Raw genomic sequence first — 14720 nt, forward strand, 5'->3', positions numbered from 1 at the left:
CACCCATAGTTCCAGGCCAACCAGGGTTACCAGTGAGACCCTGTGGGTGGGGTGGGGGGAATAAACTCAATCTACAGCTGACATGCACCCCCACACCTCAGTTTGGCTAACTAACTGGAAAGCCTGGTCACTAATGTGGTGCACCTTGATCCTTGTATGCACATAATGTAAACATATTTGTATCATTTGAATTTTGATAAGACTAGCTTTGTCTTTTTTTTCAGAGTGGGGATCGAACCCAGGGCCTTGTGTTTGCTAGGCATGCGCTCTACCACTGAGCTAAATCCCCAACCCCAGACTAGCTTTGTCTTATCAACCTTAGAAAAGTGTGTCAGTTTACTGGGTTGAGCTGACACTGTATGGAAATTAACAGCTGAACAGGGAAATTTATGGCATTAAGCCTACAAGGTCTTATCTGTATGCATCTAATAAATTGCTGTGGTGAGCTCAAAGCAAGAGTACCTCAATGCTCACTACCCTGGGTAGACTCACTTCATGAATCTGCTTGGAACCCAACTCCTGTCTGACACCCATAGAAAAACACACAGTGCTGGAGGGAGAGCCCTAAATAAAGGTGACCCTGGCCAGATACCCAAAGAAAGACCAAACACAGACAACAGGGTTGTTCCCTTCAGACTGTTCCCATACTGCAGAGGTTGCCTTCAAGAACACACTTCCTGTCACTTCATCGTCTGCAAAGCAGAGTGACTTTTTCACCAGGAAGAAATATGGCTGAGATGTTTTGCCTAGGCAGAGCTGTAGCGTGTGACCTAGCCCTCACTCTGTCCACTGGCCTTTGGTTTCTTTTCCACTCTTACACCTGCATCAGCCAGAGTCTTGGGGGTGTCTAGTATCTATGTAGCTCTCAATTCAGGATATCTGGGTGATTTGTTCCCCATATTATCCTGAACTACACTGTATGAAGCATGTTGAGAAGTCGCCAGTGAAAGCTTTGGTGAATGCCATATCTAACGGACTGTTTGGAATCAACAGCTCTGGGAAGGCCCTAGAAGTGCAGAGGCCTGGTGTACCCCTGTGTTTAGCAACAGAAGAGGGATCTTTCATACCTTAACACGTAAAACTTTGTACTTCACCATCCCACTCACAAAGGAGCAGGCCACAATAAAGAAAACATGGAGCATTCTGGTATAGCGCCAAAGAACCAACTCCCTCTCCAACTGCTTTGGGAACTCACCCCATCAGAGGTCTCACCAGACAACTGAGGACCCACAAAGTCAGAAGGGGGAAAAGGAGCCTCAGCCTAACACTGTGACTTATTCTAAAATAAGTCCTTAGTTTTAGAACAGGGCAGCAGAAAGCAGTGGAGAGACAGACAGAGACAGAGACAGAGACAGAGACAAAGAGAGAAAGACACAACACAGAGAGGGGGGAGGAGGAAGAGGAGGAGGAGGAGGAGGAGATCATTACTAAGACAGGGTCCTGTGTCCTTAGGCTGGCCTGCAACTCCATATGTAGCTGATGATGACCTTGATCTCCTCAGCTTCCTGTCTGCACTTCCTTGGATGATGGGCAGATCCTTCCATGTGTTCACAGATGAGAGAAGCCCTCCTAATGGCAAGTTCACAGAATGTCCTCAGTAGAAAGGACGTTGGAGTTTCACAGTGAACTCCCAAGTCCTCAGGATTCTACAGCACAGTGGCCAACATGGAAGGCCTCAGGATCCTGACAACCAATTTTACACAAAACTGAAGACTGAAACCCCTGTACACTTCAGGGAACATGTGGAGAACTAGCTTCCTCCTGCACTCCACTAATGCTGGACCTCACTGAGTAAGCATGAGGTGGATGAGGAACCCCCAAAGGTGCATGATCCCAGTGAACAGAAGGGGAGTGGAGAGAGTATGCATCATAGGATAGGAGACTGTGTCCTCAGTGAGAATCTGGGGTAAATGACCCATTCTAGAGTGTTCTGAAGAAAGGGTAATATAGGTATTAGGAAAAAAGGTTTATGAGTGAAGTTGTGGGAGGTTGAGTCTGACTTCCTTCAGACTTTTACCTATGAGTGTCATGAAGTGTGGGTTCCAGCAAAGTCCCCTTGAACTAATTGGTGATGTACAGGAGAAACCCACAGAAGAGATGACAGAAGTCGGGCAGAGCAGAGAGTCCCCTCCTTTGAAAAATGACACAGACATGGTGTGGTAGCCTGGCCTCCCTGAGGTACTCACACCAAAGAAATGCTTCAGTCAATCCCAGAGGTGGCAGACCCCACTGACAACAGGGGATTTTTTTCCCCCACAAGACACATGGACCTGCCACTGGCAGTGTCCCAACCTGGGACTCGGGAACACCCTGCATCTGCTAGGCTCCAACCCAGCCCCCTGTCTTTTCTCACTCACCTGTGTGAGGTACGCATGTCCACAGGCCCGTCTCCTAACAGCCCTTCGCCAGATCCTGTGCCCATGGCCTCTGTTGTCCTCAGCAACCCATGGGCTGGGCCTGCACTGGGCTCTGGCATCACCCTGCTGTCTCCATCCACCGGCAGTTCTGATGGTCCTCTCTCCATTTTCATTTTCTTGCTCTCCACATCATCCTCCGTTAGGTCAGGTTCAAAGGCTCGCTTCTGACTGCGGGTTCGGCATGCTTCTTCACTCATTCTGTTTGTGAAAGGGAGGACACAGCACTTGAACCCCTTCTGAGAAGTTTAGTTTGGAGGGTAGTTTTGTTTTCCTCACAGAGGAGGCTGGCTAGAGAAGGGACAACAAAGACAAGGCCACAGAAGCCCCTCCAAGACTTCCTTCACACTCTCAGGATGACTGGGCAGGAAGGAGTCCCACAGGCCTTTGGGGTGTGGCCAGCTCTGAGAAGCCATGGAATCCAAGTGGGAGAAAAGCAGTGGCGGCTGTTATTGGACAGGGTCCTTCTGTGGAGGAATGGCGCCTATTATGGGTCTGAAAACCAGCCCAGGGGCCTGGCACCTGTACTGTAATGGTGTGTGTAGGACCTGGACAGAGGTGAGACCTTAGATGCTGTGTGCCTGAGCCCTCCAGGGAGCCGGAAGTGAGGGTCATACTAAGCTCTTTGGTTGGGAGAGATACACTCTGAGCACAGTATAGACTGGTCCATCCCAAGGTGCCAAAACCATGGCCCTGTACCTGTGGCACACATATATCTTGATTCAAAGAAAGGGGAGAAAAAAACGCTGAGTCAGTTTTTGATCTCATGACATCACTGGGCTCCACATGACCCTTCCCAGGATTCAGTCAGAGAGACAAAGCACTTTCCAGAAAACCAGTCTGAACCGGTTCCAGACAACACAGCTGAAGTGAAGTGTTGTTAACCCTCGCAGAGACAGGAGGACAGCTTGCTAGCATTCCACAGAGGAGTCTGGGACAAGGCGCTCTTAAAGGGGCCGCTCATAAGCCAGTTCTTACTTAACAGTGTAGGACACCAGCTTAGGAAAGTCAGAGAGAACCCAGATTCACTAGTGACAGGAAAAAAAAATCTGGCTGAGCTCTGGCAGGATCCAAGGGACAGCTCCATGAGACATCTGGCATTGAGTATAGCCCTGCAGAGAACCTCAGCCCATATCTTTAGCAGGCTTGATGGGGAAGCCCTCTGATTCTGCATCCTAATGGTGGGATACTTCCTTCCAGGTGCCTCGGTTTTCCCACTGGAAAATATGGCAGGAAAGGCCTGTTCTAGACAAAGCCAGTTCTGAAAACCCCCTCCAAGAGAGGCTGGAGGATCATATCAAGGATGCTCTCCCACGGCCAGACCAAGAGTCCACCCTCACCTCCGTGGTCCAGTCACCCTTTTTTATAGACCTTAGACTCAAGAGCCTCCCTCTCTCCTCTCCATCACCACCTAGGTTAAATTAATGCTTTGCCCTTAACACAACTCTATCAAGAGTGGAGATGGGGATAGGGTCACAACCTCAGTGGGCTTCATCTGCACCCAACTCTCTCCTGTCTCAACCTGTATCCTGGCAACCTCTCCCAGAGACTGGAGTGCCCACCACACCCTCCACTCTAACAGTACCCAACATCTCAGCACTAGAAAGTTCTAAGGCTTGCTCTTCCTCCAACAAACCTGACCACAAACCTTGTCACACTTGCTGACAATCTGCCTGTCTTGCCTCCCAGCGAAAGCAAACAAGTCACTGCCCTGGGGTGTCAGGGTACTGCCTGAAGCAGATCTGATGAGTTCTAGAAAAGAGGAGGCAGACACAGACATGCCCAGGCCTGGACAGGGGAGTGCAGGACCTCTGAAGGTAGGGCACATGGGAACTGGGGGCATTATGGCTCTCAGAAGTGAAGCTCACTGGTGGTGGCACACTCCCTTCTTTAATCCCTGCACTCAGGAAGCAGAGGCAAAAGGATCTCTTAGGAATTCAAGGACAGCCTAGTCCACAGAGTTCCAGGCTACATAGAGAGACCCTGAAAACCAAACAACAAAAAAGAATGAAGCTCTAGGTCTGGCCCTGCCCCCAAGCTCTGCCATCATAACTCAGTAGGAGCAAGGCCGGGCTTTCCTAAGGCAGCCCAAGGCCTTGACCTCAGCCTCTCCTAGCTCATCTGAATCCACCAGAAACCCTGCCTGAATACCTACCTTCTCCACCCCACTACCTCAATGCTTTGCTGCTATGAAAGAGCTAAGGAAAAGCAAGGTCACCAGGGGATGAAGGACTGCTTTCTATATCCCTAGGAGCTGCCCATTGCATGGAGACAAGTACCCTCAGAACTCAAGCAGGGCCCAGAACCTTGAGTAGATCTCAGGGTGGGTATGGCTGAAGGCAGGAGAGTGGATGTCTGGGATTTGCTTCCCCACCTCCAGAAAGACAAGAACAGCTGGAGGGGTGAGTGCCAGAGAAAGGTCCCAGTAGGCTGTACCCTCCCCACTAGGGCCTGAGTTACCACAGCTGTGCGATAAGAAGAGTCCCAACCCCTCAAGGGCACCAGGAACAAGGTATCCCTGGGACCAACATAGATAGGCACTATACAGTAGACACAATGTGGGCAGGAAGAAACCAGCTTCCTTTAGGAACATCCTAAGAGGCAGAGAAAGGGTTTAAATCACTCACTTGCAAAGGGGGGCGGGGAGGTGGTGGTGGTTTGAAAAATCCCCAAAGTAGGGAAAAAGAAAGTAGCCACACCAGAATAGCTACCACAGGTCTGTTCAGGGGGAGGTCTCAGCAGCCACTGCCATGGTCATTTTAAGAGATATGAAGATCACAAGGGCCATCCACCAACCAAGGAATGGGGCTAGGACACTTAGAGCAAGCCCCAACATCCTGGGCTGGTTCCTACACCTGCCTTGTGCAGAAACCCCAGCAACGTTCAGTGGGGCCTAAAGGCTGGTGGGTAAGTGAAGATGTAGCACTGGGCTTTCTCAACAAGAATCCTACACAGGTGCCTCAGCCGACCTGGAACCAAGAGGCCTAAGTACTTGTAGTACTCCAACGGTAGACATCTAGGGTAGTACAAACATCACTAACTGCTACCTGGATGTGCTGCCTTTCAATAAAATACCACAATGCAACTGGAGGGAGAACCTGGGGCAGGAAGCTGGTTCTAAGTCAACTGCCAAAGGTTGAATGTTGCAACAGGGAACAGGACCTCTCAGAAGAACTCTAGAGCCAAGTCATCCAGCACAAGCTAAGCATGGTGGGCCAGTAACCATCCTTTTCTAAGCCACAGATACAAATCATAGTTCAACTGTATATCTAACACACCATGGGGAAGTCTCCCACAAGTGCTTGGGACCAGAAGCTTTAAATTCTACAGTATTTGTGTGCGTGCTGGGGTGCGTGGGTGCGTGCATGCGTGTGTGGGGGAATGAAAAGCTTCTCCAAGCTGAAGCTAAGCAGCATATCAACAACACGCAACAGGTTTTAGACTTTGGTGTCCTTCTGACTGTAGTGGCTCAACCTTGATTAGCAATACTCCAAAATGTGTGTTCCAAACATGAACAGAGGAGGGGCAGTAAGTGAGAAAGGCTCAGACAAAACTGACAGCTAATGTTTGTAACCTGGGAACCTTAGTGCTATGAGAGGGAAAGAGGAAGGAGTTGTTAAGAGGTAGGAAGGAGAAGGGAAAGGAAAACATTTCCCACCCCTTCACTCATTGGCAGCCCAGGGCCTTTACCAGAGGAGCTGCTGTCCTAGGGGCTGGGGATTACTTGGTGCTCAGGAATGCACAGCTGGGCGAAGACTGAAATGGCCAAGGGTGTCAGGTGACAAGACTAAGTGGTCAGAGCAAGCAGCAGAGAAGCAGAGGCCAGGTGGAGACTCAGTCCTAATGGAGACAGTCCAGACAGCCTGTGGGGAGGTGATAGCATGGTGATCCAGGGAAGCATGGGGGTCTGGGCCCCGGATCACAGAGTCCACCTTTACTCTAAAGTAGTGTCTGACTGATAAATAGTAGGGCACAGAGGATAAGACAGTGCTGTGGGAACACATTTCCTCCTAGATGTGCTCTGAAGCTCCACGAAGCCCAGAGAGCAGAAGGGGGATTGCTCTACTTTTATTTGGTTCTATTCAAGCAATGGACTCTTCTGAAACTGAGATGGAAAATTCAAGACTACAGTTTGGTTGCAACTGTGGAACACACCTTAAGGGTAGCCTCTGCCCTGGGGCTTTAAGGGGCCATCACTTCCTGTCTCACTTCCTGTCTGGAAGAAAGCAGGCCTTATGAAGCAGCCTACACTAAGTCAGGTGACAAGGACAGGACAACTGAAAGACATGCCAAGGTGCCATTGTCCCAGGATCATACAGAGCCCAAGCATATGACACAAGAGGCCCTGCTGCCGGCTCCTCCTGGCCTGTAGCTGGCACTCTCCAGAGAGTTGTGCTCCAAGCTGGAGGCCAGGTCATCCCCCATCAGCAACTGGGACCCAGAAGCTCTGACCACACAGCACAGCCATGCTCTTATAGCCATGCCCCCGAGCATCTGGAAAGGTATAAGGGAGAAGACAGCTAAGCTGTGACAGGCAAGTTTCCTCCAAACCAAAACAGACACTTAGACCTGCCTGGGTGGGCCCAAGCCACCTCCTGCCACACATCCAAATGACAGAGTGGCTGGAACTCTGCTGGAAGAATTCAGACTCAAAAGCCAAGTCTCAACCTTCAAATACTGCCTTGGTGAGGCCAAGTAAAAAGGCTCCAACTCAACTTAGGTGATCCAGGGCAAAGAACAGAGTGGAGGCTCAGTTTCCCCATTCTTCCCTTATCAGCATTTGGAAAAAACATGGGAGTGATACCGAAAACAGACTGAAGGAGACAATTTCAAGTTGCTGAGTAATGAGTTTTAAAATGCTTACCAGCAGCCTATCATCCCAATCTGAAAAGGACTGAGACAGAAAGCTTGTCATGAGTTTGAGACAAGACTGAACTACAGGGTGAATACCATGGGCCAGGGCTGTATAGTAAGATCTGTCACAAAAACTATGGGAGTAGTCTAGTACCTCTGATATAGGGTCATGTGCTGTCTGTGGGAGGACTCTGTCTGGCGGTTCTGACTGTACATACTCCAATGTGCATGACTGTGTCCAAATAAAACTATGCACCATGATGGGCCTCCAGCCTTTAAGGCCATCTAGCCTAGTGTTTCTGGTTTTACACAGAACAAAGCTATGCCAATCCAGTTTCCAGTATCTTAACACAGCAGTTAACAGGCCTGCTTTCTCAAACACACCCCAGAGCACATCTACTTGAATGAAGGAGGATTCAGAAAAGACATGCAACCAGCAATTTCAACCCAAATTCAGGCCCCAACCCTTAGTCTCTGAAAAGCATAGACAAGCAGCTAGCTGCAGGGGTGGCCTTAGCCTTTCCTCACATATGTGGAACTCTAAAGGCAAAGAGGCCCCATTAGACAAAAAAGTGGTGTGCTACAAATCCAACTGCTTCAGAGAAGGACACTTGAGCTCTCAGTTCTGGTGCAGAGCTCAGCCAAGGACTTCAGAGATGCCTCTGTGAGGACTTCGGGGAAAATAGAACCTGAGCACACTATAGCCAAGGGTGTAGAAACCTATAGCCCATGGAGGTTCTGTGGAAGAATGGAGCTATGGAAACCAGAACAGGTCTCTGGGCATCTAAAGCTTGGTGAGGGGCCATGTGCGCCAGTGAAACCCTGAGGTAGGTTTATCTGGCAGGTTCATCCATGAGGATGGGGAAGGTCCTGAGGGAAGGACGGAGGTCCCAGAAAGAACTGATACTGGGTCTAAGTTCTGCCATCCTCCTCAGGAACTCTAGACCTAGTTGAGTAACAGTACTTGACTCCAAACCAAGTGGGACACCTTATCCAGTCCATGCTGGGGCTCCGGAATTTGGAGACTAGGCAAGAAACTTCTGAGGTTTTCACCTAGTATCTGAAGATAAGACTAGGACATGGATTCTTAAAATACAAAATATGTGACCCACAGGTGCTTCTGTCCTATGGGACAGGGTGTGTGTATTTCCAAAGCTGCCTGTCAGCCTCCAATGACTACTTGAAGACTCCCAGACCTGAGCAGGGAACACTGGATGACATCTAGATGCCAAGGAGAGAGGCTGAGTCCAAGACAAGATGCCTGACTGAAGAGCATCCAACTCCACAGGACAGACAACTTGTCAGCAGACAGTAAACACACGACAAAGGAAACATCAGACACTTCTATACCTCAGCTCCAGAACACCAAGCGCGCAGACCAGCCTTGCACAACATGTACAAACATACATGTATGCACTCCTAATGTTTACAGGTATGTATATACATACACACAACCTGCTCAGCTCCTCCCCCAGCCTCCATTTCTTACCATTTCTCTAAGTAAAGGCCTGTTTTCTAAGGCAATGCTGACCAACAACAGACCACTCCAAGCCCCCAGTATGCAGAGCTGTTGCATGAGTACAGAAAACCATTCGGGCCAGCATAGTGGCACCTGTCATCTCAGCACTCAGCAGGTCAAGTCAGGAAGGGTAAGTGCAGGCTACCAACTACAGAGTGAGAACCTATCTCAAAACAAAACCCAGGGACTGAGGGGACCTCAGGGACTGAGCACCTGGTTAGTATGTACAAGGCTGGGAGCTGGAGTAGGAGAAAAAGGAGAGGACAGAGGGTTCGAGTGTCTGCTTTTGCAAATAAACACTTTTCTACAATCTTATTAAGGTAGGAGATATGTAAAAGATGCTTCCAAAATAAGGTTCCTTAAGATATATTTAAGAAAATTAAAGGCTGGGTGTGGTGTTGCATGCCTTTAATCCCAGCACCCAAAGGCAGAGGTAGGCCAACCTGGACTACACAGAGTTCCAAGATAGCCAGAGCTATAGAGAGACCCTCTGTCTCAAAACAAATAAAAGTTAGAAACAGAAAAGAAAACTAAGATGAATAAATTATAAGTCATTTTAAGATATTCAAGTACATAATCAATATCTAAGTAAAATTTTAGGCCTAAAGTAAAGATTGGTGGCAGCACCTATCTATCCTGTGCTAGTCAAGAGCTCCTCCCTCAGAATCACAGAATCAAATCTGTATTTGGGTTCCTATACACTTCGATGTACAGATAACCTTGGCAAAAATCAAAGCAGTTTTGAGGAACAAGTCATCCCCATGAAATACCACAGCCCCGAGAGAAACTACAGAAGCCTCCCTAGATCCAGCTAAGTGCTGCAAACCTCAAAGTCAGTAGCCACATACCAGCCTGGCCCCCGTGTACCTTTCTTTGTACAGCCCCCTTTTAGGAACAGCCACCTCTTAAATCCAGCCAGACAAGAAATGGCTGTGCATCTGACCTGATCAGAGCCCCAAGGGAGGCAGGCAGGGAGTAAGGTCTACAAATAGGGAACATACCAGCTATATGTGTGTCATCTCAAGAGTCCTCAGTCTCCCCGGTATGTTTGTGTGAGGCCAAGCTAGGAGTAGCCCCACATTAAGACACCTGACCTCAAGCTGTGTCCTGTGCTGGCCTTCGGCCCAGGGAGAGGAATGTGCTGTCCAGTGTGGCCATGTGAAGGAAAACTGAGAGCTGTGTAATGACCCAAATCCAAAATTTGAGGTATCATTATGAGGAAGGACTAGCAGGCCACAGCATCTCTTAAGCCTTAGAGACCACTAATATCACAAAACAAGAGTCCATAACCCTCACAGGGAGACCATTCCTTTAGGACCTGGTCCTTCATCCATGCTAGTACCTGTCATACACAATATACCCAAAGATTCAGAAGAAACATCTTCCATAAGGACATGCTGAGTAAAAAGTGAAGGACCAAGATGTATCCCACATTCCTTCCACATAGGCAACCTTTGCCACAGTAGTGGCGCTGGTTGTTGCTCCTCCCTGTAGGAGGCTCAGGGTAGGAAGATGGGGCTTTGAAGCCAGCCCACTTCTAAGAAAAAAAGAGGTTCTACAGCCCACGACAAGGAAGAATCGTGTTAGAACCCTTAATACTTTTACGCCTGTGGGCAGACAGCTCCCCTTGCACACTCCTGCAGCTGCAGCCACTTCCAGTTCACAGAGCTGAGCTACCACATGAGGCATCACAGAGGAGGTCATGAGCTTTCGACCTCTAGTAGACTCTGCCACCCCACCACCCACCACTCCTCAATCCTAAAGGAAAGGCTGGCTCTGCTCCCTACCCACAGGACTCTTCCACTAGGTCTCAGGTGAAACGTGCAGCTTCTGTCCTCATGCTCATCCGTTTATATATTCCGACCCCTTCCTCAGACAAGAGACACTTCTTTCTTCCATGTTACCAAGGTCCAGTGCAGGCACAATGCTCAGCACAAAAGAGACACTGGATAGACACTTGCTAAACAAACTAGAAAAGAACTAGAGCACACTTGCTTTCCCTTATTCCCCTCCTGTAAACTATGCCAGAAGAATTTTCATGCCAAGAAAGAAGACAGCAATTGAAAGCAAACAGAAGCCGGCGGGCAAAGCAGCACTTCTGCAGCCCAGCCTAGTCTGAACAGCAGAGCAAGGCATCTAGAAAAACCAAACCAAACCTAACTGGATTACCATAGTGGATTACCACATAGGTATTCCTGACAAGTGGGATGCTGAAAAAGGAGAACTGTTTAAGTTCAAATCCAGCTTGGGCTACAGAGTGAGACACTGTTACAAAAAACAACTGAACTATTAAAAAATGGACCAAAGACCTAATTTTCTTTTTTTTTTAAAGATTTATTCATTTATTATATATAAGTACACTGTTTCTGTCCTCAGACACACCAGAAGAGGCATCAGATCCTATTACAGATGGTTGTGAGCCACCATGTGGTTGCTGGGATTTGAACTCAGGACCTTTGGAAGAGCAGTCAATGCTCTTAACCACTGAGCCATCTCTCCAGCCCAAGACCTAATTTTCTTAAAAGATTTACTTATATGAGTACTCTGTCACTGTCTTCAGACACACCAGAAGACATCAGATCCCATTAGAGATGGTTGCGAGCCACCATGTGGTTACTAGGAATTGAATTCAGGACCTCTGGAAGAGCAGTCAGTGCTCTCAAAGACCTAATTTTATAGACTCTTAAAGCACAGGTGAGGCTTGGAGTTGGCAGTAGGTTCTCATGCATCTCACCAAAAGCTACCAACAGCAACTCTGGAGCTGGGAAGCAGTGCTGACCTTGCCACCCATAAAACACACTTTACAAAGTGCTAGGGCAATAGCACGAGTGTGGCTGAACCACAGGGAGACAGTTGTGCCTGCCTAGCCAGTGAAGACCTGCTCTCAACAAACAAGGCACCTAAGGCATTCGGAGGTTATCCTCTGGCCTCTAGGGATACATGTGCATACACAAGTGTGTACACACACACACACACACACACACACAAAGATAATTTAGATTGCATCAAAACTGAAATTGTGAGCATCAATTGCCACTACCAGCTACGCCCACACCTTTGATCCCAGTTTGGGAGGCAGATGCAGGCAATCTTTAGTAAGTTCAAGACCAGCCTCATCTACAAGAATGTATTTCACGACACATAGAGCTACAAAGTGAGTCCTTGTCTCAAAACATAAACAAAATATCAATACAGTGAAACAGACACACAAAATCTTCTCCTTGAGGGTCTGGTATCCAAAACATCTTACCAGTAGAGGAAACATTCTTATGGCTAAGGGACAGTCAAGGGAGCTTGCTGGGTTCACAGCAGCTCCCCCTCCAAGGAAGAACAAAATTACATGTCAATTCGAAAGTCAAAGGACTAGCCAGGTGGATCTGAGTTCAAGGAACTACAAAGTGAGTTCCAAGACAGCCAAGGCTACATAGAGAAGCCCTGTCTCAAAAAAACAAAATGAAACACGTACACGCGCACACGCACACATACAATCAGGAAAACACTTGAATAGACATTTCTTGCAGCCATTTAAATGACTAATAAGGGGACCAGAGGGACAGCTCACAACTGCCTGCCAACTCCAGCTCCAGGGGATCCAATGCCTTTTTTTTTTCTTTTTTCTTTTTTTTCGGAGCTGGGGACCGAACCAAGGGCCTTGCGCGCTTGCTAGGCAAGTGCTCTACTGCTGCCCAACCCCGATCCAATGCCTTTGAGCACCCACATGCACACATATACATAAAAGATAAAATGTTAAAATGTCTTGGAATTAGAGAGAACTATGAGTATATTGAATGCCACCAGATACCACACTTTGAAAATGTCATTTTTTTCTAAAATGGCTAGCTAGCTATTGCCTGGTTGGTGTTTTGTTTTGTTGTGGGAGCAGGGGAGGTGATGTCCAAGTCCCAAGGGCTGCAGCTATTTGAGCCTGGTAATCAATAGCAAGAGCTGGTTCTTAAGGAAAGATGCTTCAAGTACAGCTCCAGAGCCGGCAGCTACCATGCCAGCAATGGCAGCTATCAGGGGACCCAGACAGCTAGACCCAGACAGTAGTTCATCACACAAATGGGACTATGAGCCTTGCCCCAGGGCAAAGGTTCGAATACCTGGCAGTGTGGCCTGTGAAACATATGTGGGATAAGGAACTCTAGAACAGATGTGTTGGGAAAGGCTGTGGTTCCCTGCAGTTCCTAGACCACCATTTAAGATCCTCTTTCAAAACAAGGACTTTGGTGTAAGAAGGCATGCCTTTTGATCCTAGCCCTCTAGAAAAGACAGGTGGATCTCAGATTATTTGAGGCCAGCCTGAACTACATAGAGAATTCTAGGCCAGTTAGCATTATTTAATGGGACCCTGGCTTAAATACAGTCGAGCTGTGGTGACACACACCTTTAATACCAGCACTTAGCCAGCAGAGGCAGGTAGATTTCAGAGTTCAAGGGTAGCCTGAGTAACACAGTAAGTTCCAGGACCACAAGGGAGACACAGAGAAACCCTGTCTAAGGGGGGTGGGAAAAAGGAAAGAAAAGAAAAGAACAAAAATCCTGCTATTTGAGCTATTGGCTTGAATTTAAAAAAAAAAAAAATCATTAAATGAATTTTTGGCTTGGGATTAGAACAGTTTCAAAGGTGTCTCAAAGTTTCAAAGGTTAACTCCTGTCCTCTTACACTGTTTATTCATGAGAAGTGGCCTTCTCAGCACTATAATCTACAATCAAGGAATCAACTCTTGATACTGCAGACACTGTAACAGCACATACTCAGCCAAAGCTCAGCACTTGCCACTGAGGCATAAGGTTCAGTGGTTCACTGCAGGTGGATTTGGAGTTTATTGCGAAGTGCTTTACATACTGAGCCATCTTGCTGACCCTAAAATTTTTTTTTCTTTCTTTTCTTTTTTTCGGAGCTGGGGACCGAACCGAGGGCCTTGAGCTTGCTAGGCAAGTGCTCTGCCACTGAGCTAAATCCCCAACCCCGACCCTAAAATTTTTATTACTCCAAGCACACCCACAAAGTAACAATGATGCCACGATGGGACATGTCCACTCCCCAGGTCTGTCTTCCATGCCTACACTGGCCTTTGTGAAGCCAGCCAATGCTTTGAACATGCCCTTGGTGACACTTTGAACCACTTAACAGCTCATCCCCCCTCTCTATGAATATGTTTGTCCTCTCCACACACCCACTAAAGTCATTTGTTTGCCATAGTTGGGTTCTGTGAGTGAGCTTTCTGCAGTGAACATATGAACAATTTCCTGTAAACTGATCTTTGAGACAAAATGGCCAGGCACATCCTTCTGGAAGTTCACACCACCACCTTGCCCGAACTCTAGACACTGGTAGCCACTGAATATGGCTGTCTGCACCTCTTTTTTTTTTTTTTTCTTTTTCTTTTTTTCGGAGCTGGGGACCGAACCCAGGGCCTTGCGTTTGCTAGGCAAGCGCTCTACCACTGAGCTAAATCCCCAACCCCCTGTCTGCACCTCTTAATAACTCATTCTGAGTCTGGCAGCAGTGTCACGTGCCTTTAATCCTAGCCCTAGGGAGGGAGAGGCAGGCAGATCTCTTGAGTTTGAGCCTCTTCTACAGAGTAGTTCCAAGACAGCCAGAGCTACACAGAGAAACTTTGTCTCAAAAAGAAAACAAAACAACAAAAATTCATTCTGTGGTTGTAAAACTAAACTCAGAGTTTTGTATATTCATAGTAATTAGTGAATGTGACAACTGCTATGCTGGCCACTAAGGCTACTTACTATGCAAATCCAATTCCTTCCACAGTACTATCCAGTGACAAACTGGTCACTTATTTACAGACCTTCCTCAAAAGCTGTAGTGACATATGACTATCACCCATGCAATGGGGAGTCTAAGGCCAGAGAATTGTGTGTGTGAGACTAGTCTGTCTGGTCTATACAGCAAAACCGTGTCTCTAGAA

General features: G+C 47.8%; 1 protein-coding gene across 10 annotated transcripts in view; it reads right to left on the reverse strand.

The window, feature by feature from the left end:
• Gatad2a (GATA zinc finger domain containing 2A) overlaps positions 1–14720 on the reverse strand; it is an 89298-nt gene that overhangs the window by 27382 nt on the left and 47196 nt on the right. For all 10 annotated transcript variants that reach the window (XM_032918529.1, XM_032918530.1, XM_032918528.1 and 7 more), the window contains one exon: positions 2358–2615. In XM_032918529.1, coding sequence (XP_032774420.1) covers positions 2358–2614 — 257 coding nt within the window. In that variant the 5' untranslated portion in view covers position 2615. The remainder of the gene's footprint in view (positions 1–2357; positions 2616–14720) is intronic.

The sequence above is a fragment of the Rattus rattus genome, chromosome 13, assembly GCF_011064425.1.
Source record: "Rattus rattus isolate New Zealand chromosome 13, Rrattus_CSIRO_v1, whole genome shotgun sequence".
Taxonomy (NCBI): Eukaryota; Metazoa; Chordata; class Mammalia; order Rodentia; family Muridae; genus Rattus; species Rattus rattus.